The sequence below is a fragment of the Magnolia sinica genome, chromosome 3 (genome assembly GCF_029962835.1).
Source record: "Magnolia sinica isolate HGM2019 chromosome 3, MsV1, whole genome shotgun sequence".
NCBI classification, from domain to species: Eukaryota; Viridiplantae; Streptophyta; class Magnoliopsida; order Magnoliales; family Magnoliaceae; genus Magnolia; species Magnolia sinica.
In genome coordinates, this window is record NC_080575.1 from 76,678,894 (window position 1) to 76,706,459 (window position 27,566).

The 27,566-nt window shown below is 40.1% G+C and overlaps 1 protein-coding gene, 2 long non-coding RNA genes and 1 other non-coding gene across 4 annotated transcripts; 1 reads left to right on the forward strand and 3 right to left on the reverse strand.

Annotated features, from left to right (window-relative positions):
- Window positions 1-10,714: 10,714 nt before the first annotated feature.
- On the forward strand, window positions 10,715-10,821 carry LOC131241891 (small nucleolar RNA R71). Its single transcript, XR_009169456.1, has one exon. It is a non-coding gene; the product is annotated as a small nucleolar RNA R71 (small nucleolar RNA).
- Window positions 10,822-18,141: 7,320 nt separating this feature from the next.
- LOC131240042 (uncharacterized) lies at window positions 18,142-21,403 on the reverse strand. Its single transcript, XR_009168584.1, has 3 exons — window positions 20,941-21,403; window positions 18,883-19,021; window positions 18,142-18,393 (listed from the first exon to the last, which is right to left on the reverse strand). It is a non-coding gene; the product is annotated as an uncharacterized LOC131240042 (long non-coding RNA).
- Window positions 21,404-23,033: 1,630 nt separating this feature from the next.
- LOC131240043 (uncharacterized) lies at window positions 23,034-23,482 on the reverse strand. The gene is made up of 2 exons (XR_009168585.1): window positions 23,211-23,482; window positions 23,034-23,070 (listed from the first exon to the last, which is right to left on the reverse strand). It is a non-coding gene; the product is annotated as an uncharacterized LOC131240043 (long non-coding RNA).
- Window positions 23,483-23,491: 9 nt separating this feature from the next.
- LOC131238939 (uncharacterized) lies at window positions 23,492-23,887 on the reverse strand. Its single transcript, XM_058236517.1, has one exon. It carries the CDS (start codon window positions 23,885-23,887, stop codon window positions 23,492-23,494), a length of 396 nt encoding a protein of 131 aa, XP_058092500.1.
- Window positions 23,888-27,566: the final 3,679 nt, after the last annotated feature.

A 27,566-nucleotide genomic window follows, 5' to 3' on the forward strand; every position in this document is an offset into this window, starting at 1 on the left:
AAAAAAAGTTAGAAACACCCGTGAACAAGATTTTCAACTATAATTAACTGATGGTCAGAATTGCATACAACTCATTTATGAAGTTTTTAAGCTTCTCTTTCACAGGTTCGCTGACCATGTCCAATTCAGGATTCTCAATTCAACAAGCGACCAAAACAATTTCATCCTCCTCCCAAGCGTTGGCTAGTACAAAAAAGCAAGAACACCTAGTATTTTCCTTTTCATGAAATAACAAACAAGTTTTCAAGAAAATGATACTAGTTCCCTGGTAACAAAAATATTCAATAGTTCACCCTATGAAATGGTGAAACCATGAGTATCCATGGTATTTTGACCAAGGGCATTAAGGAGTCAATCAGTCATGCAAGTTGAATGTAAGATGACAATGGATGGATCTCAATGACTTGATCGGCCATTCCAAAAACTCCCACTGATGAGCAAAATGTTATATTCAGCATGAGGTGTTGGAGAATAATAAAATAAAAAAAGTTGTTCCTAAACCATTTAGGAATGGTTTTCAACGATGGCTAAAGTGGGCATCGCAAAAAATTAGGAACGGTTTTCAACCATTTCAAAAAATTTCAATTTTGAAACGGTTTTAAACCGTTCCTGAAATAGTGTGTCGCAAAATACTAGGAACGGTTGAAAACCGTCACAAAATTTCAATTTCTAGCCCAAATTTTAATATCTAGAAACAATATTTTTTTCTTATTTCGGAACGGTTTTAAACCAAAAAACTGTACAACTAAAAAAGCCTATGCCAACCTGATATAGATGATACTAATTTTATAAAATTAATGAAAAAAACATTACAAGAGTATTGGCCAGCTTGAAATACATTTCTGTCCATACCTGTTTCTTCTTTGTTGTCCAATTCTAATTGGATTTGATATCCGGCTGTCGTTGGAGCAATGGATCTAAAAATTGAACCATTGTGCTTGCATACCTAAATCCTGTGCACTTATACCTTGTGCACATGAAGTAGTTAGTAATTACCATCTACAAACCTGTTTCTGTTTTGGCATTTGTCAATTCAATTGCTAGTCATTGCAACTGAATGTGTCAAAGCAACCTAAATAACCAGATAAATGATGAGCATGTCTATTAGGATTCCCATAACATACACCAATCTTACTAAATCCAATAGAGTAACAAATTACTGGTTTTTGAAAGAAAACTAGTCACAACAGGAAAAAAGAAACAAAAATAAATAAATAAAGTACCTTATCTTATTTGATTCAAGAAAATGAGAGTAAAACTAGCCTTTGAGGCATTGCCCGACATCTTACACAGTGCTTGGCTCGTAAGGCGTGCTAGCAAACCCATTTGCTGCATTCCTATCTCACCCTGCATGACATTCCCATTCATGATGACTACTCGCAAGAGTAGGATTTCATTTCCTATCCACTCCATTCATTCAACTAATGGACCATACCATCTAGAGTTGTGGCCTAGGTATGAGGCTCATGCCTATGAAAGAAATGAACATTTGCTATATGCATTCAGTAAACTTGACCATTGTACCAGTCTGATTTTGTCCACAATACATAAACAATGCATTCAGGAACATAACCGATAATAAAAAAAAAAAAATGCCCATCGATTTCTTTCCTTAATAGAAAAAAGCAAAATCCTAGATAGTGAGAGAGAAGATACATACCATTCCACCTAAGCTATCCAGAATAGTGAGAGAGAAGCATTGTAACTTCATCTCAGCACTTGCATTTTCATGTGCCTTAGGTGATGAAGTTACAATCCTGGTTATTAACCCCATCAAACTTGAAGGAACTTTGGAATTTTATTTTTTATTATTATTATTATTTTGCCATTTCATTAACCTCATCAAACAAAGAAAACTTGAGATCAACAACAGAGGTGATCCTCTTGTCACCCTACCCTGCATGACCACAAAACAAAAGGGAGCAAAGGGACAAAAAAGGAATGGAAGTGAGGCTACTAAGGATGGTTGTTAACAATGATAGTTTCTACAACTGTTTCTGTTCTTACTTGGCAAACACACAAGTATTCTTAAATGGATGGTGGATGCATAGCTTATACAAATGACAATTGTTTGGTTGCTACAGTACACAAATAAATCCAATCTATGCAAATGATATGGTTCAGATAAACAAAGACACCAAGACTCCAATTTTAACTTCTGGGCAGAAAACCTCTGCATCCTCACCCCATATGAACTTCATCCTGCCCATGGCATAAGGTGGGTATGCCACCATGTCCCCTTTTCTAACTTCGAATCCATTTGGTAAGGTGTCATCTGCTAGGCAGTATTTCCCATCCTATAACAGAAACATTACAAAATCAATATAAATGCCATCAACAATTTATTGAAGAAGTTTTATATGTGATTAGATGTAGTGATTGAACTCTGCCATGGCTACTCGCGATTGCCCACATGTTCACTCCCCAAGTATAGGGTTGTGATGTAGTAATAAACTCGGTAAGACCGAGGTCGAATCCACAGGGACTGATACCTGTACGTTATCTGAAATCAAGTAGAACTAGAACTAGACTAAGATGTGATCTAAACCAAATAGAATTTAAGAAATAATTGTGGAATAATTATCTAAAACTTTAAGGAATTCAGAGGAAGGAAACTAGGGATTCAGAGGATCCACTTGTAGAGATCAGGGAGATCTTATGCCTGCATCAAGGATTATGGAATTCAAACTGAACTTACTTGATTTGGTTTTCAAGAGATGAAAGGTATATGAATTAGAATGGATTCCATCACCAAACCATGCCCAGGAGACAAAGTAAACAATAGAATTACTAATTTCCAACCAATCAATAATGTATGAAGATCAAGAAGGTACTGTCATCCTACCATGCCCATGGGACAATGATGAACAACAGGGCTTCCTGACTTCATAAATATAAAAAGAGGAAAGAAATATTCAAAGCCATTGCAAACCCATTGTAATTTCTGTCACAACAGACCATTAAAGACTAATAAAAATATTCCTTATAATAATCAACTAAATCAAATTAAGTTCAGAAATTTAATCTACTTGCATAGAATAGACTCTCCCATCTCGCTACAGGCTTCACCTCTTAGCCCTAGCTAAGAGGTTTAGCCACACATGATTAGCTTAAACCCAAAGCAAATAGTAAAATAAAAGGGAACAGAAAAGAACAAGAAGGAAAGAAGAAAGAAAACCCGCTTCACGTCCCTGCCAAACTCTTCCTGTTTTCAGCCTCCCTGACGTCCAGCCCCAAGTCCTCTCCCTACCTCTGCTCTCTCTCTCCAGCCACGTCTAGCAAAAGCCTCCTGTTCCCGTGCTCTATCCACGTTCTGGCAGCAACTGAAAATCCAGCACCAGTCCTCCCCTGCTGCCCTTTTTTTTTTTTCAAGCGTCCAGCCTCCCCCTTTATATCCTGGTCCGTGCAATACCGAAGACTCCATGCTGAAGTTTAATTTGTTGCGGAGGGAGAGAAGGACAGCCGTTTACGCAGCCGCATCCGCATGCACAGTGAAAACGCACAACATCTTGCGTTTGGATCGTATTTACGGCGCGATGTCAAGCTATCCGTCGTTTCTGAGATCTTGGCTAGAGTATTTGCTTCCCTGTGGACACATTGGACGGTCTGGATCACACAAAATGTCAATGATCGCTGCCCACTACCCCCCGCAAATCTCAGCCTCTACCGGACGCGGAAACAGGGCCTGCACGCTGGGCTCGCTGTCGAAGTTGGTGGGGTCCACGATGGATTTCGGTTTCGAAATCCAGTCCGTCCGTTCGATTCCCCTCGAAAAACCGGTCGGACGTGGTCCGTTTTGGATCGGAGCCGATGTGCCCCACAGAGTTCTTCACACTACCGTCCGTCCTGCGTTTAACGGCTGGAAAACCGATCTCCGGTGTCTTTTGACATTCATCCACCTAGGCTTGAGTGATAGGGGGCATGTGCATCTTATAAACGGTCCGGATCTGACCGTTGATGCGTGGTGGGGCCCACAAAGATTCGTCCGCACGTCCGTGTGCGGACGCTGGAAGAAGAAATCGCGGCATTGGAAAGAGTCTCGGTCAGAGACGTATTTGATTTTTGCTTTTTATGCCGTGCACGGCTAGTGCACCTATGCTGTACATGTGCAATGCACATGTGGGTCCCACGCTGATGTATATGAGAGATCAGCTCCGACCAACCTGGTTGCCACATAATTTAAACGGTTGACACCAAACTTGAAGTATTTCGAGATAGCAGGCGGGCCCCAGATTGATAATTTGTGGGCTGATCTGTCTGTTGAGACATTTCCACAAAGATCCAATGGCTGATTTTTGACGTGTACGGTTAATTTATGGTCTTCAGGCCATGTATGAAGTTTTGAACCAAGCAGATGGCGGAAACCCAATGATCTTGCATTTTGGCTGACTTTCAGGCCGCTTGAGCTTCAGTTTCTCAATTTTCGCGGACCCCAGGAGTGTAATTCCGTCGCTCTTGGTCTTCTAGAGTCCGTCCCTTGCCTTGGGTGTCATCAGAGCGTCAAATCTATGGTTTAAGCACCCTTTTTCAGTTCATGCTTGTAAATACACTCTGCATCACAAACACGATTAAATCAGGCTATTAAACGGTATCAATGATTGTAAATCCATACAATAACTGGGTCTGATATGCAATATTTGACCCTCAACATAACCCCCAACCAGCATTTTGCTAGTCCCGAGCAAAATATGCGAAAAATAAGTTGAGAATTACAGAACAATTTTTATAAACTCGAGTGATTTTTGTAGAATAATCCAGATATGAGAATTCCCAGATTCATGAATGTTGGATATTATTTTCTCTTAGACTCAAGTGCACGGTAAACTTCATAATCAAGTTCAAAGTATTATTCCATTAATTAGAAAAATTCTAATCATTGAGATCTATGAGCATACAGTGTAATCTCAGCTTATCATCATTAAAATTCACTTCTCTATTTCAGGATATCACTAGTAGCCAATAAGAAGATTCCTGATAACCAAAACTTGCCTCACAAATCATCTTTTCATTCCTTCAGCTTTTGATTTTTCCATTAAAAGTGACACCAAGAAGGGGAATCAAATCCTCACCTACAGGGAGCAAACCTATGATGAAGATTGTACACCCAAAATTTTCACATATCATTTATAGGGAATTAAATCTACACCTATAGGGAGCAAACCTATGGTAAAGACTGTTCGCCCAATCCATTCGATTTCTCATGTTGGTTCCTTTCATGTTTAGTGATTACCAAGTTAATCCTCTAATATCGAACTGAAACCTTAATATGCAAGCGAGATGTGTCCTGCGAATTCATGACTCAATCAATGTTTACAAATTCTAATAGTGGATTAACAATTCAAACTTAGCTGTGAAATTTAATAGATAACTGAATCCAAGAGTCATGAGGTACCAACATCACGCATCTTGAAATTCTAAGTGCCCTAGATGGCCTGTCAAAATCACTTCGACTTCATCAGAAAGCCTGAAAAATTAAAAATTTTCACAACTTTTGCTCAAGACCAAGAAACACTGATTAGGAAACCTAATCTCCCACCCCCAACCAAAAATCTACATTGTCCTCAATGTAAAAGAAATAAACATGCAATGCACATGGGACAAAATAAGTAAATGAGAAGTGATAGGAAGATAATACGTGAAAGAATCAAGAGGCTTTCCATAGCTATTTACGTAAAAGAGGGTCAGTACAAGAGAGAAACCAACAAAAGTAAAGACAAAATCCTACCTATACCACTTTCGCAGGTGCTCTCGATTGCATTTAGCATATGCAACAAGCCTTTAAACCCTTAGGTTGCCCCTAGTGGACGAGTTGTAGTCTCGTGAGGGTTTGCAGTAATGTTACCCACAAACATTGAACTGACTAATGAAAAAATGACATAAAATGAAGAGCTGGGTTGCCTCTCAGGAGCGCTAAGTTTACCGTCTTCAGCCAGACAAATAAAGCAACTACCCTAGTCCTAAGAAAACAGGAAACTTACCTATACCTCCATCAGACTAGGAGATTAATCCTGGTAAACAGGATCAGTCAGAGGCATGGACATGTCCTCTGAATCAAATTTCTCGACAAATGGTTTCAATCGATGTCCATTGACTTTAAACTCCTTGCCATTGTCGGGATCTCTTATCTCAACGGCCCCATGCGGAAAAACAGTGACAACAATATAAGGACCGGTCCAACGAGATCGAAGCTTACCCGGAAAGAGATGTAATCGAGAATTGTACAAAAGGACCTTCTGACCAGGCGTGAATGATTTTCGCGAAATGTGTTGGTCATGAAATGCTTTCATCTTGTCCTTGTAAATTCTCGAATTATCGTACGCATCATTCCGGATTTCTTCAAGTTCATTCAATTGAAGTTTGCGTAGCGAGCCAGCGTTGTCCAGATTGAAATTTAGATTTTTGATCGCCCAGTACGCTTTATGTTCCAGCTCCACAGGCAAGTGACAAGCTTTCCCATAGACAAGTCTAAAGGGAGACATTCCAATAGGAGTTTTGAATGCAGTACGGTATGCCCATAAGAGATCGGTCAATCGGATTGACCAATCCTTACGATCAGGGTTGACCGTCTTCTCCAAGATGTGTTTAATTTCCCTATTAGAAATCTCGGCTTGCCCACTTGTCTGTGGATGGTATGGGGTGCTCACCTTATGAGAGATACCGTATTTCTTCATTAAGCTCTCAAATGGTTTATTGCAAAAGTGTGAGCCCCCATCACTAATGATGGCTCGAGGCGTTCCGAATCGAGAAAGGATGTTTTCTTTTAGGAATTTAATGATCGTGCGATGATCATTCTTTCGACACGGAATCGCTTTGACCCATTTAGTGACATAATCCACTGCGAGCAAAATATACAGATTTCCAAACGATTGGGGGAATGGTCCCATGAAATCGATGCCCCAGCAATCAAATGCTTCAATGATAAGGACGGGATTTAAAGGCATCATATTTCGACGGGACAATGCTCCCAATTTCTGACAACGTCGCAAGCTTTGCAAAACTCATGAGTGTCCCTGAACATAGTGGGCCAGTAAAAGCCACACTGCAGAATCTTGGCCGTGGTCTTTTTAGCAGAAAAGTGACCACCACAGGCCTCTGAGTGACAGAAGGAGATGACGCTCTGATGCTCATCGTCTGGTACACATCTCCTTAGAATTTGGTCTGGGCAATATTTAAATAAATAAGGATCATCCCAGAAAAAGTTGCGCACCTCGGTGAAAAATTTCTTCTTATCTTGCGAGTCCACTGTGCCGGTATAGCACCCGTAGCAAGATAATTAGCAATATCAGCGAACCAAGGTGAATGGGAGACTCTGAACAGTTATTCATCAGGGAACATATCATTGATATGGGTTGCCTCAAGGGAATCAGAGGTATTAAGGCGAGAAAGGTGATCGGCCACTACGTTCTCTACTCCCTTTTTATCTTTAATTTCCAAATCAAATTCTTGGAGTAGAAGGATCCATCGTATCAAGCGGGGCTTAGAATCATTCTTAGAAAGAAGATACTTCAGTGCCGCATGATCTGTATAGATAATGATCTTGGATCCGATCAAGTAGGACCTAAATTTGTCCAAGGCGAACACTACAGCTAAGAGTTCCTTTTCCGTAGTCGAGTAGTTCACCTGGGCAGAATTTAAAGTTCTACTTGTGTAATGAATGACGTAGGGCCGCTTATCTTTTCTCTGGCCTAGGACCGCTCCAAGAGCATAATCAGAAGCGTCGCACATAAGCTCAAAAGGAAGGCTCCAGTCGGGTGGCTGCATGATAGGTGCAGTGGTTAACGTGCCCTTAAGCTTGGTGAAAGCTTCCTGGCATTGCTCAGTCCACTCGTACGGAGCATCCTTTTGAAGAAGATTACATAAAGGACGAGAGAGAAGACTAAAGTCCTTTATGAATCGCCGGTAAAATCCTGCGTGTCCTAAGAAGGATCGCACGTCTCTGATGTTCTTGGGTGGAGGTAGGTTAGAGATAAGATCGATTTTTGCCTTATCTACCTCGATTCCTTTGGACGAGATGATATGCCCAAGGACAATTCCCTTTTGAACCATGAAATGACACTTCTCCCAATTAAGTACCAAGTTCTTTTCTTCACATCTTTTCAGCACACATTTAAGACTTTCCAAGCACTTGCTGAAAGATGGACCATAAACAGAGAAGTCGTCCATAAAGACCTCTAGATATTGCCCTACCATATCAGAAAAGATACTAAGCATACATCGCTGAAAGGTGGCAGGGGCATTACATAGTCCGAATGGCATCCTTCGATAGGCAAAGGTGCCGTAGGGACATGTAAATGTGGTCTTTTCCTGGTCTTCAGGGGCTATCTCTATCTGGTTGTAGCCCGAATACCCGTCAAGGAAACTATAATAGGAATGACCAGCTAACCTTTCCAGGATCTGATCAATGAATGGTAAAGGAAAGTGGTCTTTCCTCGTGACGGTATTCAACTTCCTGTAGTCAATGCACATTCTCCAACCAGTAGTGACTCTAGTTGGCACGAGTTCATTATTAGCATTGGCTACGATGGTGATTCCGGACTTCTTAGGGACCACTTGAGTTGGACTCACCCATTGACTATCAGATATAGGGTATATAATACCCACGTCTAATAGCTTAAGAACCTCGGCCTTAACCACTTCCTTCATGTTTGGATTTAGTCTACGTTGTGGTTGCCGAGCGGTTTTTGCATTATCCTCAAGATATATGCGGTGAGTACAAATCGAGGGATCGATTCCCTTGAGGTCCGCTATCGTTCATCCCAGGGCTCCTTTATGCTCAATGAGAGTAGATATAAGCATACTCTCCTGTTCTTTCTCCAGGTGGGCAGAGATCACCACCGGGTATGTCTCATCTTGACCTAAATAGGCATATTTCAAATCAGAGGGCAAAGGTTTTAGGTCAAGCTTCGGCGGCTTGAGGTTAGACGGTAGAGGCACTACATCAGTTTGTGGTAATTCTTCAAATTGTGGCCTCCATCGGTTAACTTCAAGTACCGGTGCGGTATCAAGCAAGGCACACGTCTCCCTAATCATGTCATCATCAAAATCATGGGAGTGGGCCAGGCATGTCTCTAGATAGTCGGAGGATAATGTCAGAGGTGTCGTATCTTCCACGAAAGAGTCAATCATGTTAATGTCGTGGAAATCGTCATCATCCTCTGCGTTGCTGCCGTTATTGAAAAAAATGTTTGACTCCAATGTCAAATTTCCAAAAGACATAGTCATGATACCATTCCTGCAATTGATAATTGCATTTGACGTGGCAAGGAATGGGCGACCAAGAATGACGGGAATCTAAGTGCTCATGTTATTGATGGGTTCGGTGTCCAGGATGATAAAATCTACAGGGTAGTAAAATCTATCGACCTGGACTAACACATCCTCAATTATCCCTCTTGGTACACGAACAGAGCGATCAGCAAGTTGTAGTGTGGTTAGGGTGGGTTTTAATTCACCCAAACCTAACTGTTTGTATACCGAGTAGGGAATCAGATTGACGCTCGCTCCTAAGTCAAGAAGTGCGTGATCAATTCGATGGTTCCCGATTACACATGATATGGTTGGGCTACCGGGATCCTTGAATTTCTGCGGCACGTCTTGCTTCAGGATGGCACTCACTTTCTCAGTCAAGAAGATTTTCTTTTGAATAATTTTCCGTCTTTTGGTCGTGCATAAGTCTTTCAGGAATTTGGCATATGAAGGTATCTGTTTAACGACATCAAGTAGAGGAATGTTGACTTTCACCTGTTTCAACACCTCTAGGATATCCTGAGAGTTAAAGAGAGGTTTTGGTGAAACCAACCGTTGGGGGAATGGAGCAACTGGCTTCTCTAGAAGTTCCGGTTCTACTTTTTGTGGGGCATCACTGGATCCATCATTGTTGTCCTCTTCTGGTTCTTGAGGCTTTTCGGGCCTAACCGGAAGAGTTTTATCGATGATCTTACCACTCCTAAGAGTGGTGATGGATTTAGCATGCCCCATCTGATTTGAAGAGCTAGGATCATTACTCTCGTACTGCGGTTTAGGATTGGGGAGAGGTTGTGCAGGAAGCATCTCCTTTTCTATAACCGTCATACGAGAATCTATCTTTTGCATAAAATCTGTAATTCCTCGCATTGCTTGAGCCAGCTCTTGTATGGGATTTTGAACCGGTTCCTCTTGAGGTTTCACTTGATTTGGATTTTGATTAAGGAAACCTGGAGGAGTCGCCGTTTGTCCATTCCTCCAACTAAAGTTTGGATGATTTTTCCAGCCAGGATTGTATGTGTTGGAGTTAGGTCCAGTAAAAGGTCTTTGATAGTTATTTACGGCATTGGCTTGTTCATTCAACACTCCTCGAAAGGTAGGTATTGTAGGACAGTTTTCAGTTGTGTGAATGTTGCAATCACAGATGCCGCAAACAATTTCATTGACCTTATCCTTCTTTCCTTCCATGGCCTCAACTTTCCTTATGAGCGTAGTCACTTTACACTTGAGATCATCCTCTTCTTTCAAGAGATATAATCCACCTTTCTCCTTTAATTGAGTCGGCCTAGACGTGGTGTTCGACTTTGGGTAATAGTCCCAAGATTGTGTTTTTTCAGCCAAACTATCGAGGTAGTCCCATACCTCGTCGATATCTTTATTAATGAACTCTCCATTACACATTGTCTCGACCATTTGGCGCATGGAAGATGTCAATCCATCATAGAAAAAATTTGTAATGCGCCACGTTTCAAATCCGTGTTGTGGGCATGAACTGACCAAATCTTTGAACCTTTCCCAACATTGAAAGAATGTTTCATCTTCCTTTTGGGCAAAGTTCATGATCGCTTTTCTGAGGGTAATCGTTTTATGATGTGGGAAGAATTTTTTTATGAATTCCCTCTGCATATCGTTCCATGTGCCAATGGATCTAGGGCGCAGTGAATGTAACCACGTCTTAGCTTTCTCTTTTAAGGAAAAAGGAAAGAGTTTTAGCCTAATTGTATCCTCAGATACATTAGGAAAACATAATGTAGCTATAATCTCATCGAACTCTTTCAAATGTAAATATGGACTCTCTGATTCAAGTCCATGGAATTTGGGAAGGAGTTGGATAACTCCTGGCTTGATGTCCATTTGTCCTGTGTTTTCAGGAAAAATCATGCATGAGGGCGTACTCACTCCCGCCGGTTGTAGAAAATCTCGTAAAGTACGAGGCGGGGGTGCCTGTTGCACCTCATTCTCATCTTGGGTATCCTCCACCCTGGGTGGGAGTAGAGGAGGTTGGTCCTCAGCCATAACTTCAGTTAACTCAGGGGATTTCGAGCGGTGTCTAATCCTGCGATGGATAGTCAACCCCTCAACCACTCCTCCTTCAGTCAAGAGACGTCGAGTGTCGTCACGGGCCCACTTGGGCATGAAAAACACTCGCAGCCCTCGATTAAAAACCTAATCCTAAGAAAGGAAAAGAAAATCTAGAAAGAAAGAGAGAGTTGGAAAGAAATTACCACATTGGAGTCCTGAGTTAAAACCTGCAAAATAAAATAAAATAAGTTAGATTTTTTTTTTTAAAAAAAAGAGAAGAACAATCCCTCAAAAGAAAGATAGAAGTGAACTAGCTTCTAAAAGAGAGAATTCCTAAAAGAAAGTGGAAATTTCTAAAGTAAATTACGGAAGATCTAAACTAGAAAGTAAATTATCAAAAGAGAACTGAAAAATAGAAAGGAGCTTACCGAATTAGAAATTTCTATCTTAAAGGCCTACAAAATAGGAAGGTTAGTTTCTAAACAAAAATTCTAAAAATAAATTAAGAAACAAATTAGATTCTAAGAGAGTTAAAATTACTAAAAATAAAAATAGAAAGTTAAGTAAGAAATAACCTAGTTTCTATTTCCTACAGATGAGAGGATACTAGATTTAGAAAATTTCTAAGATTTTAAACCCTAATTCCAAAAATAGGAAAAAGAAATAGAGAAATTAGGAAGGAATTACCAATTGATGGACTTATGTCAGTAACCTACAAAACACAGAAACAAGTTAGTTCTAAAAAATCAATTAAAAACCTAAAACTAAAGTTAGTTAAATCCTAATATTAAACTAATTCTAAAACTAATTAATTTCAGAGAATCGTAACCGTCAGTCCCCGGCAACGGCGCCAAAAACTTGTTCACTCCCCAAGTATAGGGTTGTGATGTAGTAATAAACTCGGTAAGACCGAGGTCGAATCCACAGGGACTGATACCTGTACGTTATCTGAAATCAAGTAGAACTAGAACTAGACTAAGATGTGATCTAAACCAAATAGAATTTAAGAAATAATTGTGGAATAATTATCTAAAACTTTAAGGAATTCAGAGGAAGGAAACTAGGGATTCAGAGGATCCACTTGTAGAGATCAGGGAGATCTTATGCCTGCATCAAGGATTATGGAATTCAAACTGAACTTACTTGATTTGGTTTTCAAGAGATGAAAGGTATATGAATTAGAATGGATTCCATCACCAAACCATGCCCAGGAGACAAAGTAAACAATAGAATTACTAATTTCCAACCAATCAATAATGTATGAAGATCAAGAAGGTACTGTCATCCTACCATGCCCATGGGACAATGATGAACAACAGGGCTTCCTGACTTCATAAATATAAAAAGAGGAAAGAAATATTCAAAGCCATTGCAAACCCATTGTAATTTCTGTCACAACAGACCATTAAAGACTAATAAAAATATTCCTTATAATAATCAACTAAATCAAATTAAGTTCAGAAATTTAATCTATTTGCATAGAATAGACTCTCCCATCTCGCTACAGGCTTCACCTCTTAGCCCTAGCTAAGAGGTTTAGCCACACATGATTAGCTTAAACCCAAAGCAAATAGTAAAATAAAAGGGAACAGAAAAGAACAAGAAGGAAAGAAGAAAGAAAACCCGCTTCACGTCCCTGCCAAACTCTTCCTGTTTTCAGCCTCCCTGACGTCCAGCCCCAAGTCCTCTCCCTACCTCTGCTCTCTCTCTCCAGCCACGTCTAGCAAAAGCCTCCTGTTCCCGTGCTCTATCCACGTTCTGGCAGCAACTGAAAATCCAGCACCAGTCCTCCCCTGCTGCCCTTTCCTTATATCCTGGTCCATCCGAACCGAAGACTTCATGCTGAAGTTTAAGTTGTTGCGGAGGGAGAGAAGGACAGCCGTTTACGCAGCCGCGTCCGCATGCACAGTGAAAATGCACAACATCTTGCGTTTGGATCGTATTTACGGCGCGATGTCAAACTATCCGTCGTTTCTGAGATCTTGGCTAGAGTATTTGCTTCCCTGTGGACACATTGGACGGTCTGGATCACACAAAATGTCAATGATCGCTGCCCACTACCCCCCGCAAATCTCAGCCTCTACCGGACGCGGAAACAGGGCCTGCACGCTGGGCTCGCTGTCGAAGTTGGTGGGGTCCACGATGGATTTCGGTTTCGAAATCCAGTCCGTCCGTTCGATTCCCCTCGAAAAACCGGTCGGACGTGGTCCGTTTTGGATCGGAGCCGATGTGCCCCACAGAGTTCTTCACACTACCGTCCGTCCTGCGTTTAACGGCTGGAAAACCGATCTCCGGTGTCTTTTGACATTCATCCACCTAAGCTTGAGTGATAGGGGGCATGTGCATCTTATAAACGGTCCGGATCTGACCGTTGATGCGTGGTGGGGCCCACAAAGATTCGTCCGCACGTCCGTGTGCGGACGCTGGAAGAAGAAATCGCGGCATTGGAAAGAGTCTCGGTCAGAGACGTATTTGATTTTTGCTTTTAATGCCGTGCACGGCGTGCACCCACGATGTACATGTGCAATGCACATGTGGGTCCCACGCTGATGTATATGAGAGATCAGCTCCGACCAACCTGGTTGCCACATAATTTAAACGGTTGACACCAAACTTGAAGTATTTCGAGATGGCAGGCGGGCCCCAGATTGATAATTTGTGGGCTGATCTGTCTGTTGAGACATTTCCACAAAGATCCAATGGCTGATTTTTGACGTGTACGGTTAATTTATGGTCTTCAGGCCATGTATGAAGTTTTGAACCAAGCAGATGGCGGAAACCCAATGATCTTGCATTTTGGCTGACTTTCAGGCCGCTTGAGCTTCAGTTTCTCAATTTTCGCGGACCCCAGGAGTGTAATTCCGTCGCTCTTGGTCTTCTAGAGTCCGTCCCTTGCCTTGGGTGTCATCAGAGCGTCAAATCCATGGTTTAAGCACCCTTTTTCAGTTCATGCTTGTAAATACACTCTGCATCACAAACACGATTAAATCAGGCTATTAAACGGTATCAATGATTGTAAATCCATACAATAACTGGGTCTGATATGCAATATTTGACCCTCAACATTTGAACAATACCTTGTATGAAAGTTTTGGGTGAATTGCAAGTAACTAAGTTGTTCATCAGTGACCTCAAGCCAACTATCAAGAAGAAACATCTCACCAAGTGACTAAAAAGCAGAACATGCATATAGACTAAACCAATTTCAGTAACTCTTTTTAAAGGAAACCAGTGGAATCACCCCACCTGTATTTTATTGGCAAAAGGAAATATACAGCCATGAACTTCGGGTGGGCTTCACAAAGAACAATGGGCCACTATTTGGATGGCTATCCTAATGGAATAGTAAAAAACAAGAACACTACTAATGGATGATGAAATGATGCTAACTAGGACACATTTGTTTCAGTACACTGATTTAAGATCAATTATTCAACAAATTTCCAAAACAAGCATTTACAGACACGCATTCTCAATATTTCGAAAAAGCAAATGATATGATTATGAACCTACATAGTGCAAATCAAAGTTGAAGAAAAATGAATTCAAAATCAGCTGGTGATTCAATACAATTGGACTCTGAGTTCCGAGTCAATATCAAAATAAATTTGAAATCAACAGATTTAGAACTTCTAAAGCATCAGCAGTTTCTGAAGCAACCTGCTATCGCATGATACATATATTAGAGGAAGTGTCAAAATTCTCATAGGGGCAAGAATGAAGTGGATCCAATAACTTCTGCATAAGTACCACCTACAGATGCATTTAGAACTCCAACTTTATCTTTTGGATGGTTGAACTTGCATCTGAGACTGATCTTGCACCTTTGTGTCTTCAAGAAGTACTAGCCACATCGAGGGATGAGGAAAAAAGGAAAACACAATATAAGAGAACCTGAAAGGTGGGTGAAGCAACCAACTAAAGAAACTAATTTCAAATGTATACTTATTGTACAGTCAGGTTCTCCTGGTCTCTCTGGAGGAGATTCGCTATTAGGGATATCAGGGACCTGAAAAAATAGGAACATTATTCACACTAACATGTTGAGTTAGTGATTTGTGCATAATATAAGGTCAAATATAAATTACAACATTCAAAAAAGCTCTAACAGCATCAAGTATAACTGTTAAATGGAATATGGAAGGCACTGAAACCGTAATCAATTGAAGCACATAACAAGGATGAGATCCTGTTTGGTTACCTAAAATATTCCATTAGGATAGCCATCCAGATAGTGGCACATGTCCATCACTTGCCAACAACCATTGACACCAATTCCAATAAATACAAATCATCATCATATAAGCCTAAACCCAACTAAATGGGGTCAGCTTATTCCAATAAAAACAAATGATATCTAAAAAAGTAGATGTTACCTTGTACAAGGTAATTTGGATTAAAAAAATAATAATAATTTGGTTTTAGCATTATTCCATAAGGCACATGAAAGAGTAGCTAACTTTTGTAAACACCCATTAACTGCAAACAGTTTTCCCAATGATATCCCAAGAAAACCTCAAGATTCAAAATTTACAAGCCAATAAATTACCGAGACTGAGATTTGTATTGTTTACGATGGGCTAATGGTAATGATGGATGTCATTATCTCCCCTTTCCAAGGCGCTTTCACAGAATGAACGCAAGTCACAGATGGGATTGTGCTAGCTAACGACTACCTTGACTTAAGCATGGTAAGGCAGGGATTTAATGTGAGGTTGATATGAAGATGGTATGTGATTGTGTGGATTAGATTCTTAATACATGCTTTCAAAAGATGGGTTTGGGACTTTATGGAGCAGAATAAAGAGTGTGCTATGACAATCCATGTTCCATTCTTATTAATGGGATTTCTGAGTCACTTCTTCACAATCTTAAGGAGCTTGAGAGTTGTGAAAAAGAAGTACAGGCCCAAATTTATAGCAGGATTTTTTATTTTTTATTTTTTATTTATATATAACAACAACAAACACTTTTTATTAAACTGAACAAAAGAGACATGACCCATTAAGCAGGGGAATGATAGTGACAACCTCTTGGGAGGGCTTCAAGAGTAGAGATTTTTATTAAGTAAAAAATAAATATTGAAAACAGTCAAGTTGCCCAGGTTTGTGAAGAACTAACCCAGGAGATGCCTATGTATACAAATCATGCCCAGGAGATGCTTATGAATACACCTCATTCTTAATTTGCCCAAGTTCCAAATTTACAATTTTGGTGTACTGTCCAATCATCAAGTGCTAGCAAGGAAATGCCTATGAATACACCTCATGCCTAGGAGAAACATTAACATCATTGTCCTTAAAGCATCAAAGATCTGTTAACAAAAAAAAAAAAAAAAAGAACCATTCTCATTAGATTTGGAAGAAGGTTGACAAAGTTGATAGAACCAAATACAACCATAGTAAAGGGCAAAAACGACATCTTTAGTGGTGATTTTATTATCAAGATGTTGCCGTTACAAGAGCCATTAAAACACGAACTCGAATCTGCTTTCACAAAATTACAACAAAAGATAGCAAAACACAACTAGATCTACTATCAGCAATGAAAACTCTAATGTTTTGACCAGATCAGATCTACGAAAGAAGAAAAACACGAGAATCGAGCCAGATCTACTTCATTTCACCAAAATAACCAGCAGAAGTGCCAATTAAAACCTAGAAAAACGGATCGAATGGAAGAAAATTAACATTAAAAAGTACCTGATAATAAGATCAAATGCTTTTGACTCTTTCCACTTTTCTTCTTGGATTGGGAAAAGGAGAAACTAAAGCTTGAAAAACCCCAAAAGGCCTGATTTGGGCAAAAACATCCCAAGATCCGAGCCATGATTAGGGCAAAAACATCACACGATCATAATACCGAAGGAGAAAACATTGCAGAGAGAACAAAATATAGATTTGAGAGACTTACCATCATAATGCTCGGTTTTCTCGGCAAGCTTCGAGATGCAGACATCGTTCTCTCCCTCTCTGTCAACATTGTGACTCGGAATCCCTTTGAGAGATAATTTCTCTAAAGTGAAGAAAATGAAGGAGCAAATGTTGAGAGAGAGAGAGAGAGAGAGAGAGAGAGAGAATCATTTTAGGAGACGGTTTTGATAGAGAGAGATGGGTTATGGAAGGGAGCGGGAGGAATGAAAATTGGTTGGACGCGGTTCGGCAATGCTGGTCAGTGCTCTGTGGCCCCTCCATGATGTATGTATTTTATCCAATCCATCCATCCATTGTTATAGATCATTTCATATCTTGATTCAAAAAATGAGGTAGATCTAAAACTCATCTGGACCACACCACAGGAAAATAGTAGTGAATGAATGTCCACCATTCAAAAACCTCCTGGGGCCTAATGTAATGTTTATTTGACATACAACCTGTAGATTAGGTCATAAAGACCTAGATTAAGGGGAAAAAGAAACATCAGCTTGATCCAAGATTTTTGTGGCCGCAGGAAGTTTTTAATGATGGCCATTCAATCAACACTGTGGTCCACTTGAGATTTGTATCTATCTCATTTTTAGGAAAATATCATAAAATGATATGAAAAAATGGACGGATGGCATGGATGAAACACATACATCATGGTGGGGCCCACATAACACTGACCAGCTAGTGGCAGTGTCGCTAGCCAATCCGTTTGCAAATGGGCTTTGAAAGGGAGCGTCAGTTCTGAGGAACAAAAAGGAGTTTTGCCAGTAGCGTCTATTTACTGGAAACTTTGGCCCTTACATCATGTTGGCCCCACACAAGGTATAGTTAGAGCCTTCGTTCTATAGGTTCCGTACTCATCAGGAACGGCCGTTCCTGAACCAAAAACTAAACCGTTCCTAATAAGGGATTTTGGTGTAGTGGATATGTGCATCCATGTAAACTGATGTCGAATGCCATGGGATTCATCAGCTTATCCAGTATCCCACATGGATCTACATTGTTGTTGTGCACCAGATAAACGATTGAAGCGTGGGTTCAAATTTCGATGAGGTTTGTTCATGAGACGGACAAAATGAGATTAGTATTCCACAAGTAGAATGAGCAAGAAATATTCAGTATCAGAAACCCCAACAGAACTGTGTTCTGTTCTTGTGTCTTGATTACTTGAAAGTCCCAAGGGAATTGGCAGTCTTGCAACCTAAGCTTGAAGGATAATATCAAACCAATTAACCTTTTTTCGTCACCTCAATTGTGCATGTGAAATTAGTAGGCACACAAAATAGAAGGGAAATTCTTTTGTTTCTTCCAAGCATCAATAATTAAGCATATCCGATAAAAACATGTGTCAAGGTAATGCAAGCCAGCCAATAGAGTAAATCAGTTGTTAAATTCAAATCACAGACAGACAATAAACAGATCTTGACTCTGGCAAGATACAAAAAGATGCCAAAGGTAACTGAGTGAAAAAGAAAAGTCTCCCCACTAATGATCAAGATTGAAGAATGGGAGCATGCTACAAAGGACTATAAATACAAACACACGTCTAGGACCCCTCAGTTCCCAGGCCAATTAACCCTGCTTGATATGACATAGGATTATGATGCAAAATGCACATTAGGCATAGTAAGCTTGAAATGTTTCCCGAGACATTGTTGTTGGTCTGTTAAAGGAAAGAAAGAAAACTAACCATTATGGAAGATAAGGCAATTTGGGAGATCAAACTATCTGATTTGAAGCTCATCTTTTGCATATCGTGGGAGTACACCAAAGCAAGCTTTCTTTGTTGCTTCAAATGAGAAGATTAGCTTCCCACCCTTCACCATTTCCTGAAAATAGGAGTAAAGCAAGCAAAGAATTCTAGTTAATGTAATGGAAATAGCTTCACAACTACTGATTATTCCAAACATGAAGAAAAGGCATATACTGCACCTATGCATCATGTTTGTCAAAATATCCCAAATATCACAAATCTTATAAGATTCTAAACAATTTAGAATTGATCAATCGTTGCCAACTTATTTACCCAAGGTGCACACAATCCATATACTGCACCTATGCATCATCTACATGGCCTAAGTACATACATTAGCATTTCCATACAAATTGAACCAAATCTAGCATCTCTTAAGTACCTTTCCAGCAGATGAAAATTCTGCACTCTACTTACACAGATGCCAAACACTACTTATACAACCACTCACCCGTGGCAACATTGCCCTGAAATATCAAGGGATTTATATATATCTTACTACATATGAAGATATTCAACCAAATACCTTTCCAGCAAATGAAAATTCTGCACTCTACATACACAGATGCCAAACACTACTTATTCAACCACTCACCTGTGGCAACATTGCCCTGAAATAACAGATTATGCTGTTACGAGTCACTGGAGTGGAGTTTTACCCATCTTGTTTGAAGCTTAATCTGTTAGGCATTCTTGGCAGGTGCACATGATGTCTGTCCTGAAATTTTGGAAGAAAGTACCACGAAACTATCATTTTTGCCAAAGACAATCAGATGGTTAGGATCATTCAACGCAAGCAATTTTTAAAAAGGAATGGCAAAAATTCCAACTCTTTGGGCCCTTATTCCCTGCGGCTTGTACTACAAAAAAATCCAGCTCTTCGGGAAAATAACAGGAATATGTCAAAGACGTATACATATCCCAACTACACAAAGAAGAGAATAGAAACAGGAACAATTTCAACAAACCAGAATTGGTACTTGGCTTGTTGGTGTATACATAAAAGAGCTTCATAGCACTATCTTTAGGGTGCATTTGGTTGCACCAAATATCTGAAATTTCATGATTAATCAGTCTAATTTGGAACAAATATCATGTTTCTTGCAATACTTGCGCATCAAGAATGTCATTAATTCTTGCAAACACAGTTTTCGTGTTTGAGAATCTGCAAATATAGAAGGAAAAAAAAAAAGAAAGTGGGATCATGTATCCCCTTGTTTTAACTGATGGGAATCTCCAAATACAAAAGGGAAAAAAAAACTGTGGGATCTGCAAATGTCTTGAATGATGTTGATATTTGATAGTGGTGGTGCAACTAAAGTGAATTCAGTATCATTTCATATTTTTAATTGATGTCCATTTAGTTTGCTTTGGGTACTAGTTCAAGTACCACCAATGGTTACAAAAGCATAAGCAACAGAGTCTGAAGTACTTGAATCCAAGGCCACAACCTAATCGATTTCCATACAATGGATCAATCAACTATGAATCTCATTTTATAGATGGACCTGGAAGTTAAAAAAATGTGTAAGTGCCTGTTGTAGTTCTCCACTCCAAGGGTTGAGAAACCTTTGACAAGGAAGTGATCACAGATTCAACAAAGGTAGCTAATTTTAGCTTGAATTGAAAATTTAGCCAAATTGATGATAGACAAGACCCGTTCTTACAAATTGGGTGATTTTTACAAGAAAAACTGAAGGAGAACACTGTAGTTTCCCCTCTTTCTTGTATTTTTTTTTATCTGGGTGAATTTTAGGAACTAAGAGATTCTTTTGCACCCTTTATCTCATCTAATATACCTAATGTTAATGATCAAGAAAATGTAACATTGTAACTTCATTGTTTTCTACCTTTTTGGCCTTAACCTTTCTTCCTTTCAAGTTCTTCTTCATATGGAACTTCTATACTTTACCTATCTTTCCTACTATTCCTCTTCCTACTTCCTAAACCCTACCTATGCTTTCCTCTTTTGCATTCATTCCCATTGAGTCAAACCTGAGAGCACAATTGCTGAAAAACCAAACAGCAAAGCCCGAAAGCAGCAGAGCAAGGAAACAAACAGCAGCAAAGCATGTGATTGCCAAGAAATCCTGCCTAACCTACAAAAATAATAAAGGAAAGGCATAATGATAATCATGTTTGCATATACCCACCTAACACGTATTTAATCATTAGATTGAAGCTACATGTCCCTAGTGTCTTTTTTCACTATTTTCCTCAATTTTTTTTCATGGTTTCCTTGCATCTCTTTACAATCAGATTGGTGCTTTTAACCAATTTCTCAAATGCTGGGCTGAGTCACAGAGTTCTATGAAACTCAGCTAAGTCGGGCCTGGAAACCAGAAGACAGATTTCTAACTCGGCTAATGAATTGAATTATGAATGTTCTGTTTATCCATGAAAAACAATGAACATGATCATTATTGGAAACAAGGAAGCATCCTCAAACACTGTAATTACATTCCTATAAACTACTACTAGAAAGTAACATAATCAAAATTTGAAGACCAATCATTCATATGAATGCTTAGGAATGAAATTAGTTCAGCTTTTGTTCACTGATCAAGATTAACATTGCAATTCAATTCAAAGTTTCAAAGTTCATCCAAACAATTATAGAAAAAAATAATAATAATAAGACTACTATCGAAACTATAGAGCCACTTGCTATCGAGTCCTCAACCAATATATAGGGACATGATCCTAATTGCATCTCGAGCAACGATGAAGCTATTGTCATGAGTGGCCAACGATGAGGGCAGATGCAGGGTAGCCTGCAATGCCTCACTGATCAATTGAAACAGAATGCCAACCAATCCAAAGGTTTATATAAATATAGAGACATGAAGTGAGTTGGGTTTTCTGAGCTTGCAATGTTCAACCTCTCAAATCCATGTCTAACAACAACCTAGTTTATATGTCCAAGTCATATAAATTATATTTGCTGAAGTAGAATATACCTTGAGGATTTTTCAATTTCAACATGAACACAAAATGTAAATAAAGAACCAAGTGCATCAAATCAATGAAAATGTCAAGAAATAGATTCCTTTAAAATATTCAATAATTAGCAAGGATGGTTACTGAGAAAGAGGAATTTGCAGAAGGACAAGAAAGCTGTCCACAAGTCATCCATGATGCAGGCTGCCAGAACATGGCTCAGATCATTGCTGAGAAACCGGTTTGCATGTTTAGAGGGTGAGCCCATGAAATCCATCAAAAAAGAAAAGGAAAAAATAAAATACAAGTGAATTTGAATGAGTAAAGGAAGTGAGTCTAGTCATCTCCATGAATGTGAGAGCAAGGATGAAAAGAAAAAAATAATGCATGCTTTCTTTAGTCACCTCAACATGCCCTGTGGGTCGGAAGTACCAATTGAAACAAGATCACAAGGAACTTCATCGTTCTCTAGGAGCCAGACTATGTTGCCAACACGGATGTCTTGTGCTTGTATCTATAAAATAAAAAAATAATAAAAAAAAGAGAACATCAATTTAGGAAAGGGAGGCTTCAATAAATCAATTGAAGGATCTAGTCCGTGAAAGAAAGCGTGGCAAAAAAGAAGATCCAACAACAGGATCTAGAGCAAAGACATGACTTAAATAACAATTGTTGTGAGAAGCAATCCTTGGCATCAAAATCTGAAAAACAGAAAATAACATTAGGGAGCTGCATATTCTAGGAGGGTTGATCAAGGATCTTAAACATTGTACAAGTCCATAAGAACAAAACCAGAATTAATAAAGATGCATATTCATATACATGATTTTGCAGCAAAGCAAGCCGATATTCAGACAAAGGAAGACTTGATGATCTCACCTGCAATGCTGGGATCGAGATCTGCAGAAGCTGCATCACAAGAAACTCTCGGGAACTGAAATACACTAGCATTATTGTAAAATTCATGTTTATTAACATCTGGTAGGGAAAACTGCCACACTACCTTTATGGCATCTGGTGGGTCAAGGATTGTAACTTCCAGATGTTTTTTCAGAAGAAGTACAAAAGGAAATGAGACGGATCAAATGGCAACACACCAAAGGATCTCAGTCCAATCTGAATCAGACCGTCTAAGAGATGAAACCACAAAAGCCAAATCCTCTTCCGCAAATCTGCACCGTTAAACTGCATGAAAGAGGGAAAAAAGCCCTAAAATCAATAGTCGGACCCTCAAAACCCTAACGAAAACGAAAGGAAACCCCTAAAACCCTAAAAACCCCATCCAACCATCCACGTAAACGAAAAACCTTACAAGAAAAAACAACCTGCATTCAACATGGCCGAAACCAAACGTTCCATTTCATTAATCAAGAACCTTCGACCCGATCTCAAACGCAAGAAACGCCTCGAAACAAGCCCTCTTGAGCTGATTCTCATCCATTTCCAAGTAATCCCATTAGGAACACCCAACCATGAGCTGCGGCTTTGGCACGTCCAGGAACCTCAGCCCGAGTAAAGCCAAGGCCAACTCCTCGAGCTCGAACTCCTTCAAATCGCCCTTCAACATCTTCTTATTGACCTTCAGCAGTTTCCTCTCAACGATTGGCTATAGCTCTATCACATTGTCGATGGAGAGCACAGGGCAGTCCTTGAGCTTCTTCGAGTCCCGAACGATATCAACACCTACGAACGCGATCTTTAGATCCTTGAGGAAGTCAATCAGGACCTTGTGGATATGGAAGTGGTCATAAGACATACTAAACCTGAACTTGTAGATTAGGCAGGATGCACCGACGCAGAGGACGATGACGGAGAACGGGTTGCCGTCGAGGCCACGCTTTATGTAGTTGAGGTGGCAGTAGAGGCGGAGGCCGATGATGAGGCGGCCGCGGTGCTTCCAATAGAGCTGACGGACATTGCGCACCCACATCTGGGCATCAATGTCACTTTCGGTGACGGTGGTGAGGATCTGACGGTCATCGATCTGGACCGTGTAGTCCATCTCGGACGGCCCTAGGTGGGGGTGGATTCAGACCGCCATGGCCATTGCTTCTTCAACACACACACACACACACAGAGATTTTTTATTTGTACTGAGGATTGAAAAAGAAAAGAAGGGGAGAGTGCGAGAAAGATTGGGGATTTTGGGGAATTCTCTAAAATGCAGGTCAGAAGTAATGGCATTTTCCAAAGTTGGCTAGAGAGAGGGAGAAGGGGGAATGACATTTCTTAGGATTTGCTAGAGAGGGAGAATGAAAAAGGCCTCTTCAAAATAATTCGTGAGTGGCACCGATCTGCATGAGGTCAGGGTTAATCCAAATTTGAAACAATTTAAAACTGATCCAAATTTGAAACGGCCTTTAGCCGTTCCCGAACCAAAGATGTATGCGTTCCAAAATTACAATTTTGGTGTAATGGCATTGAGTTGTATTAGATGGGATTAAGACTATTATTGCACAATAATTGCATGTCTGGAAATACCATGGTATTTTAACGATCAAATCCCATGTTTGGGATAAAATTCTTGTTAGGGGAAAACACTGGATTAAGCAAAATCTTGTTTGGTGGATCATGGAATTGCAATCAATGAACCAAATTAACAACGAATGTCATTCACTTCTACACATATAACCATAATGTCATGTGTAAAATGTGTATATGGATTGACGACATAGATAAATGCATGCATCAATGTGGGGCCCACGTGAAGTGGATTTCAAAATCCACAAAAATCCCACATGGGACCAAATACGATTCCATGGGACCAACCAAATACAATTCCATGGGACCAAATGCAATTCCATTCCACCTAATCCCAACCTTTTCCATCCTCTCCAAATTTTGGATGGAATTTGCACGGGATCAAATGCAATTCTATCCCACCTAATCCCATCTAATACCATGTGCCCAAACACCCCCTTAGTGTTGGCAACGATACATTGTCGAGGCCAATTCTTCCCTTTATTAAAGCAATGCTGCCCTCAAGCTTTGTGAATAATTCAAGATTATGTTGGGAGCCTTGGGACATTTGCAAAGGACCTCTAAAAAATGTCACATACCAAGGTCATTATCAGCGTGGCAAGATAGTGCTTGCAGTTATAGTTGTCGATGTTCATTTCTTAATCAGTTTCTGTGGAGTGTCTAAGAAGAAGAATAAGAAGGAAGAAGACTTCCAAGAAACAAATGAGCGAATAGTGTTAAAACAACTAAAGACACCAAGATAAGCTCATTTCATTCCTCTTTGTTCTTATGAGATACAAATTTCATTGTTAGAGAAACATGACCAGAGCACGTATCACTAAATTCCTTATCTGGTGCACTTAATTCAGATTGGACCATCCATCTTGTGCGTTTGGTGTTGGATCGGACATGGTAGATAAATCTGACTAACTGGAAGATCTTAACCATCTAGTTATTGACCTACAAATGGAACACTAGGAAATATTGTTGGCAACCATCAACACTTGACACAATAAAGCCACCAATTTGATGCTGGGAACATCTAATTCATGTGTTTGTTGACAATAGCCATTAGAGATTCACATGATGAATGGTCTGGTTTTTCTTATTGACATTTAAATTCCATTTCTTTCGATTTGTCTCAATGCAGATTCTGGATTTCCTGCTCGTGATTAATGGCGTGATCTAGACCATTGACCTGTTGAGATGAACCTAAGATGGAACATGGCCCGAAAGCATTCCAGGTTAAAGATCATTAATCCAATACTAATGAAGTGATTTTTAAGGTCTAGATCTCGATGCTCGAGAACTTGGCTTTGAAGATGAGGTTGATTGATCTCACATTGCTAAAATTGTGAATTTTGAACGGACCAGATCCATCACAAAACCAAACTAACGATGGATTTGGTCCGTTGCTGTTTCCCACATCCCAAAAACGATAGATTGGATCTCTCCCAAATTTACGACGGATCTGCGACGGATAAGTTCCATTGTAAAAAAACATGTCCCTAGAAAAACACATTCTTTATAAACTTGTGATAGATATGGTCCAGTGTTAATCATAGGAGTAACAATGGACAAATGCATTGTTAATTTTCGACTTGTTTACAAAACAGCAACGAATTTGGTCCATTGCTAGAATTTCTACAATAACAAAAAAAAAAAAAAAAAAACACAATATTTGTGTTTTTTTTAAAAAATCTATTACACTTGATAGTCATCCAAAATAAAATGATACGATTGTTTAGGATTTCCATTCACAAAATTCAAAAGGGATTAATATGTGTTGAGGGTCAAATATTGCATATCAGACCCCAGTTATTGCCAGGATTTACAAACATAGTATTGTTTAACGGCCTGATTTAATCATGTTTGTGATGCAGGGCGTATTCACGAGCTTGGACTGGAAAAGGATGCTTAAAGCATGGATTTAATGCTCTGATGATACCAAAGCATGGGATGGATTCCAGGGGACCAAGATCAACGAAATTACACGCCAGGGATTTGCGGAAATCGAGAAACTAAAGCTCAAGCGGCCTGAAAGTCAGCCAGAATGCAAGATCACGAGGTTTCCACCACCTGTTCAGCTCAAAACTCCATACATGGCCAAGGGCCCACAAATTAACCGTACATGGCGAATTTTAACCTTCAGATCCCCTCAGAAGTGGCCCAACGGACAGATCAGCCCCTAAAATCTTGATTTGGGGCCCGCCTGATATCTGGATATACTCCAATTTTGGTCTCAACTGTTTAAATGAGCTAACAAAACGGATAGACAGAGCGGATCTCTCAAAAACATCATAATGGACCCCACTGGAGTATACGTGTGCATAGTGCATAGGTGCACTGGCCGTGCACAGGAACGAGAAGTCGGTCAATCCGACTTTTGACCGACTCCTTCTTCCAATTCCCACCAAAACGCAACAGCGTTTTATGCCGTGCTTCGCGGTTTCGAGTTGTGGGCCCCACACATCATCCAAATGGATGATCAGTGCCGTCCATTGCGTCCATAAGGGGGCGAAAACCCTCTCCTAGGCGTCCATTTGTCCTCATGCAATCTACGGGAAGATCGTAACTATAAATCGCAGGTTGGACGGCAGCAAGCAAAGTTCAGTGGACCACACCAACTACACTCCAAAACCGTCCATTCCTGACTGGTTTTTCGTCAGTAACTCAGTGGACGTGGTAGATTTTATCAAAAACATCACTGTGGGGTCCATCAATCATCGGATATTCCGACGCGGAAGCTCTGTTTTGCGTCTGTGGCTGTGGAGAAAGCTTGTGGGCCACTGTCGTGACTTATCAGTCGAATCTGGACCGTTCATCAGACGCCCATGCTCCCTAAAAATAGTGCCTAGGTGGTGGAATTGCAGAGGACAGTTTTAATTGGATTTCGACCGTCCAATCGGAAGACCGACGGTGAATTAAACTAACTCGTTGTTCACCTCGAAGCGGATCCAAAACCAATCAGATTTCACTGGTTTTTCGAGGGGAAACTTATGGATGGGTCGGATTTCTCATCCAACATCAATCCTGGGCCCACCAGTCATCACAGATGTAAGGCCGTGGTTCTTTTCGCGTAAACAGGGAGTCCGTCTCCGTTGCAAAGAGACTGCGAAGGAGAAGTCAGTGCTCGACTCAGCCACCACTGCCGGAATCTTATAAAGAGCGGGTAGATTGGAGCTGGAGGGGAGGTGACCAGCCGTGGAGCAAACGAGGGG